At 33.7% G+C, this 7,274-nt stretch overlaps 1 protein-coding gene across 1 annotated transcript; it reads right to left on the bottom strand.

Annotated features, from left to right (window-relative positions):
* LOC109227036 lies at positions 3,971–5,461 on the bottom strand. Its single transcript, XM_019392028.1, has one exon. It carries the CDS (start codon positions 5,260–5,262, stop codon positions 4,144–4,146), a length of 1,119 nt encoding a protein of 372 aa, XP_019247573.1. The 5' UTR covers positions 5,263–5,461; the 3' UTR covers positions 3,971–4,143.

The following is a 7,274-nucleotide window of genomic DNA, read 5'->3' as shown; positions in this document are numbered from 1 at the left end:
TGGTCCTGAACTTAGAGTTTCAAGTTCAAAAGTTAAGGAAATGTAGACCTGAATTCCTAAAGTTAAGTTCAATAGTTAAGGACACAAGTTCAAAAGTTAAGGACAGGCAGTCCTTAACTTACAGTTACAAGTTCTAAAGTTAAGGACAGGCAGTCCTTAACTTATAGTTACAAGTTTAAAAGTTAAGGACAGGCAGTCCTTAACTTACAGTTACAAGTTCAAAAGTTAAGGACAATAGGTCCTTAACTTTGATTTCCAAGTTCAAAAGTTAAGGACAGACAGTCCTTAACTTACAGTTACACGTTCAAAAGTTAAGGACAAGCAGTCCTTAACTTACAGTTACAAGTTCAAAAGTTAAGGACAATAGGTCCTTAACTTTGACTTACAAGTTCAAAAGTTAAGGACGCTTGGTCCTGAAGTTTGAGTTCCAAGTTCAAAAGTTAAGGACATGTAGCCTTGAAGTCCTGAACTTAGAGTTACAAGTTCAAAAGTTAAGGACATGTAGTCCTGAAGTCCTGAACTTAAAGTTCCAAGTTCAAAAGTTAAGGACATGTAGTCCTGAAGTCCTGAAGTTAATTACAAAAGTTAAGGACATGAGCAGAAGGGTATTTTCGTCCGGGCAGTTAAAGTTTATTAAAGCAGTGGCTAAAGACTAAAGACATTTTAAACTGTGGCTTAAAAGTAAATACATGTGTTATTAGTGGTCAACCGTGCACTTCCCCCTCGGCAATTTTGTCCTAGACTTCTCTTTTAACTCTGAACGTCGACCCAATATTGCTCCAAGCACCATTTAAGCAAATATCCATGCAACAAAAAATAATTGCCCGCCCCTGCCCATTCCTTTTTTCTCCTGCCTATTTTGTAAAAAGCCAGCCAAATAAAGTTAAACTAAGCTACTAAACTAAGTCAATTCAAGTTAAGTCAAACCAATTCAAGTTAAGCCAAGCCAAACCAATTCAAGCGAAGTCAAGCCAAATCAAGCTAAGCAAAGCTAAATTGGTAAAACAAGTGGGATGGGTGAGATAGGTAGGTTGGGTAATTAGTTTTAGTTGGGTAGGTATTGTAAGTGCTTCAAAGCTTACAGTAATCCTGATTTACCCCAGTTATTACCTTAAGGTTTTGGATTAGATGTTAAGATTTTTTCACATGTTCGACTTCTTTTTTTATATACACACGTTCATTTTATGGTTTTTACTAGGTTGTTTTTTCAGATTATGAATTCTTGAAATGAATGCGAAGTTGTTTCCTTCTAATATTGGAAACTTTATTAGATTTGTGTTTAATACTGAACTTTAAATGTAGGAATATTTGTAAAAAAGTTATAATCTATACATCTATTAGTTCGATACATATACGAAGGGACGAGTCTGTTGCCCTTAATTAACTACTTCAACCAAAACCGACAGTATCACTGCCTGTTAAACTTTTGTCATGAAAACTACAGAATAATCGAAAGTGGCTTATCACCTACATCTTCTATGTTTTATTTAATGTTAAGCCACGTCGTCTTAAATCAGAATTACTAAGAGCTATATATATTTCCACATATTGAAGTACCAATTTAAGATTACTGCCAGATTGAAGGAAGCACAAAGGATTCAAGAAATTATGTTTCCCTAGCATAAGGATTATTGTCTAGTACCATCAATTTTAAAGAGGTGATAGAATTAATGGATATAGCTCTTTTAGAGTTTTAAACTTAAAATTATAAAACTATAAAATAAATTATGACTCTTGTCTTGTGCAAAACAATCCATCACGCATTTATATTTACCACCCTTCAAAAATAAATATATGTTTATCTTATCAATTATTTGGAGTGAGATAAGTAAGTTGAATAAATTTTACTTTTTTTTTTTGACATCTGAACTCCTTACTAATGATAAGTAGCGACTAGCGAGTATCCATACAAAATTTAAGCCTTCAAAGGCAAATGATATAAAAACCGTATTCAAAGCTATTAAATACCAATGGGGTGTTTAATGATACTATTATGAATGAATGAGGGGATGAGGACAAGCAATAAATATGATAAATGGCAATAAATATAAATAGAGAGAATGATTCAACCCAAATGTTCAATGAGGTGGATGATTCTCCCTCTGACAGTGATGTAAGGTAACCAAACGTGGGAAAGCTTGGAATAAACAACAAATCGAATCTTGTATAAAGATAATGTTTGTAGTTACTTGAGAGTCAACTTTTCTAGAGAGAGCTTATCAAATAGAATATTACATGCCCCCTTCTTTCTCTCTCTTTCTCTTCCTATTTATATAGGACATATCCCTTACCTACTGAAAGTACTAGTGCAGCTCGGCTTGCCAATGTTGTTTCTTATGTATGACCTCAGCCTAATTGATTCTTAATAGCCTTCTTTCAGGCGATGTCCCCTGATAAGATTTTGACCATACAGTCATTCCTTCTCTCTTAAACATAATTACAAGGAAGTAGCGCAAGTCGCAAGGCGAGAACCAAACCGACACTAAATTTTGAGTATAAAGCTTATTACAATTATTTTTTGGAGTATTGGAGAGCACCATAAACTAAGTGATAGAAAATTAAGGTTGAAAAAAAATATCTGACATTTTGATATCATATCTCCATAAGTAGAAAGCATATTAGTAGTAGTGAAGGTAGAATTATCATTAAGGAAATTAATATATTTACAAAGTAAATATACAAAAAAACTAGTCAAAAAAAAAAAAATTCAACATGTACTAATATTGTATTTTATGTAACTTATTAGCGAAGCTGGTTCAAATAAATCCCTTCCGACCCTAGCTCTTGCCCATGCATATTAGACCTTATTGAAATTGAAGAAGGTTCTAACAGATCATCACAGATCACATCCTTTATCCAAAGTTATTAAGATTGCAGATTTCTAATGATTATTGACACCTAATTCTCCTTCCCTAAATGACTAAAATGATGTAGCTTTACAGCATACTGTTGCACGTCCTCGTGCAAAAATGAGTCACGATATTCCACTAGGCCCCTACTACGAACCATGTGATCCCATTACTACATCAGTACTATCTAACTTCAGCATTTAAAATTTAACAAAATAGCGAACATAAAACCTTAAAGAAGAAGTAATCCAAAAGTAAGATACCATATCTAATAGACTAGAATATGTTCGGCGGAAGATAATAGGTATCCGATAAAAAAGTTAAAGATGTATGTAAGTTGACTCGAACACTATCGTAATAGTGTTCTACCACCATTTTACCCTTGCGCTAATCCTTCAAAGCCCAATTCTACATTAATGTCAACGATTGGTTAAAGAAAATGAAAATTCTACAACGTCAAAACACAGTTAAAATCTTGTCGAAATAAATTCTGATATCGACATATGAAAGTCAAACTCTAAGATATCCCCACAATCGCAATTCCTCCCCACTCAATAATATAAAGTTAATCACTTTGCTGACAGGTAGTACATACTTAAGTCTTAAGGAGGACCGTACAATAACTAAGAGGCTACAATCTGGACTATAGTATAGGGATTTAAATTTTAGAAGTCCTAAGTCCTAACCACTACAAACTTGGTTAACTAGGTTGAAAACCTAAAGAAAAACAATTATATTCCAAACTTAATTTTTTCCTTTAAATTAAGAACGAATGACTATTATATATAATGGTTTAACTAGAGGTGCCCAAGCTCCTAATTAATTCATCTGGAGAAGTATTGTGTCGATGATGGTAGCTACTAGTTGATTTGAGCCGCAGGAACATATATACTAAAAGAATTTTCACCCTATTGAAGATCTAATAGTGATATCGAAAAACTAACAATCGACTGTTAAAAAAATTCTAAAGTTGAAAAATTGTTACCTTTACGGAAATATGTTTGAATATAATATTCACTTATTGCATAGATGTTTAAACATATGAACATAAAAGACTATTTGAAGAAAAATTTTAATATGATACATAAATTATGGATTCGTTAATGAACGGTGCTCTAATATTAATGCAATAAAGATACTTTAACCTAAAGGGAAAAAAGTGCATAACATTACCATTGAGATGCAGTTACACTGGTATTCACTCTAATATCTATCTATAAAGTTTGTAACACTGACGATTCACACCAAATTCCCCACGAAACATACATCACATTATAATTATCACAACCATTAATCATACAGTGTACACAATCACAAAACAAGGAAGCACAGCCCTCGGATTAAATACCAATAACTCATCTTCTTCATCCAATCTCGACTGGAACCCATTTTCCCTACCCACCAAGGAATCAAACCCTGGATCCTCTTTATCCGCCAAATCCGGGTCACACCCGATCCGACCCGCAATGACCCGACAAACCAACATCGCCCGCTTCACGTTCATGAACCCGAATTCCTCCTCAATCTCCTCAGGTACCGCTGCGTGCGCCCTCCAACTCGTAGGTTGCACGGAAATTCCGTCCATCTTATTTGAGAACCCGCTCTTTATAATCCCGCACACACTACAGTACTGCTGGTTACAGATGCTGGAATTACCATTTTGCCCCAGCTCACACATGAACGTAGTACAATGGAACCTCAACAGTTCATTTCCATCAGCTATACACCTCTCGTCCCTCTTAACGACGACGTTTCGACTGGCTTTAAACTTCACGTGCTCTCTGTAGTCCTCAAACCGGGTTAAAATCCTCTTGCTGTTGTGAATCTTTAGGATCTGATGGATGATCGGGTTATTTTTCTTCTCGGGCCAACCCGTTTTGAAAATGATCCGAACTATGTTCTTACCTGAATCACCGTCAATGAGCTCTGAAACTGCATGTTTTATGGACTGGTGTTGTTCGAGATGAATCGGGCTCTGGAATACTTCCCCACATAGGGTACAAGGATAGATGTCGTTACGTAAAGGGAAGAAAAGCTGGTCGGCGCAAATATCGGATTCGGGTACTGGATAAACGGAGCGGGTAATCGGATCATCGGATGAAATAGGAAAGATGGGTTTGTGAAGGGACCTTGTGGAAGAACATGGAGATTGGATTGAAGGGTTATGGTGAGTTGGGCTAGTAGTAATTTTTTGAATGGGGTCTGGTTTTGATGAGAAAATACGTTTAATGTAAGACCAAGAAGAGGAAATAACCTTAGTTGCTTTGTTTTTGGAATGGTGATCAGAAGGGAGTTTTCGTTTTTTTGAGGGCTGATTATGAGAAGCTGAGGAGAAGATGAAGCAGCCAAGGTGAAGTAAGAGGAAGATAACAGAGAGGAAAGGTGAGAAAATGGGACGAAAAACAGTAGCCATTTTTTATGGTTTGGTTTAAGGAATTGTCAATGTTTTTATCACGACTGGGTCACATTTTGTGAAGTTGAGAGAATGAATGGTGGCAGAAGAAAAAGAAGGGGGGTGTGAAAAAGGAAGAGAAATATATTAAGGGTAGGGACATGGAAATATGGAGGGAGGATAAAGCTAAAGGTTGGTGTTTGGTGGAAGGCAACTTCATGCCATCTCTCTGCTTGTTCTTGTCTCGCTCCATGGATTTATCGTGAATATTTTATTAATATCATTATCGGAATAAAGTTAACTTTGTCTATGATATGATGTATCAGTAAACGATTTGGAGATCGGTAAAAATTTACCCGCATCGAATGTTTACACTAATCCAATAATTAAATGACACTTGTCGCTTAATCTAACTACAACTATTGGTGAATAATTATAGTTAACTTTCATTAGTTTTGCACATAATCTAAAATAATAATTAAATATACCTAATAATCTTGCTAGCTATTTCGATGGTGTGTCTTTGTTAGTTAACTCGGCAATGCTTTTGAAATTCTAGAGTAATAAAACGATATAACATTATTTGCATAAACACTTAAATTGATCATCTCTTTTTTCGTATTTCTTTTTCCTACCAAACTTAAACAATTAGCTAAAGTAAATTAAATTAAACGAATATACTTGACCTTACAATGGCCGATCAAACGGTGTTTTATATGTAATAATGGCTAGTCAATATTAATAAGAGCTCCATTTCTATGGATTAAGAACTTTCAAGTTTATGGTTTTCGCAGTCTTGTATTTATTCCGATAATTATTGTAGAAGAAGACAAGATTTTGCCCAGGTATTTCACAAAAAAACGGGATTAGAACATAGATTAAGTTAGGGGGAGGATGGGGACTATCTATCTATCTATATCTATATTATTATAAAAGCACGAATAATTTATGCTAAATGTTGAACGACTAAAATATCCTTGAAATATTGATCGACTTTTATGCCCTTAAATATTTGTATAATTTAAGGATCTAATGGTAAATTACCTATAATGAAATTCTTTTTCGATTTAAATTATATATATGCCCGACCCTACAACGTTGATCCTACTTGAACTATAAAAGTACGTCCATATTTTATTTCAAAAAAAATTATTGTTCCTAATTACAATTCCTTGTAACAAGGCACGTACTAAAAGGAAATTTAGTACTACGCTCTAAAAAAAACATTTTGAACAAAGTGAAAAAATCTTTGTATTAGTTCATAAAAAGCTAAAATTAAATTAAGTTATTATCATTTATGATATATTTTGTGTTCCTAAATATTAGGAGTTACAACATAATTCAAATACTTTGAGTTAATTTTTAGAATATTAAATAAAAGAAAATAATTAAATAATAGCTTTTTAAAATATTAAATCTAATTTTAAAGGGTAAAAAAATATATGAGATTTTGCTCTTTAATTTACTTATTTTTACTTCAATACATGTAACTGATTCCTTTACGAAATTCTCAAAGAAAATCGATGGATGTTATATTAGGTTTGATAATAGGCTATAATTGCGTATTTTAGTCGATTATTACACTCTAATTTNCTCTACCGTCTCAAGAAGATTAAGAAACATATTTTATGTTTTCAATATCCAGTTGCGCCTATGCTGAAAGGTTGTGTATGTAAGTCAGTAGTGTTCGTTGTCTTTACTTACCTCTTAGAGAAGAATTAGCAAACAACAATTGATCAAGACTTAGAAGACTTTTCAACTGTGAATCAAGATTAGAAAACGTGCAACAGTCTTTATTCAATGGATCAAACAAATGTCGATATCTCTTCAGGTAAACTTGGATCAAAGTTCAATTGTAAAAATATTTGTTTAATTGATTCATGTACGACACATACAATATTCAAAGAGAAGAAATATTTCTCTCATTTAAGTATGTGTAAGGCAGATGTTACTACAATTTCTGGTAGTAGTAATTTAATTGAAGGCTCTGGAAGGCGTACTACTAATAACTCTCGTACCGGTAAAGGAAACTA

Source organism: Nicotiana attenuata, chromosome 6, assembly GCF_001879085.1.
Source record: "Nicotiana attenuata strain UT chromosome 6, NIATTr2, whole genome shotgun sequence".
In the NCBI taxonomy this organism is placed as follows: domain Eukaryota; kingdom Viridiplantae; phylum Streptophyta; class Magnoliopsida; order Solanales; family Solanaceae; genus Nicotiana; species Nicotiana attenuata.
This window is presented reverse-complemented; position numbering and strand designations above follow the sequence as displayed.

What these genes read in the sequence shown, in the direction of transcription:
- LOC109227036 (XM_019392028.1), bottom strand. Translation starts at nt 5,262, where the DNA reads ATGGCTACTGTTTTTCGTCCCATTTTCTCACCTTTCCTCTCTGTTATC.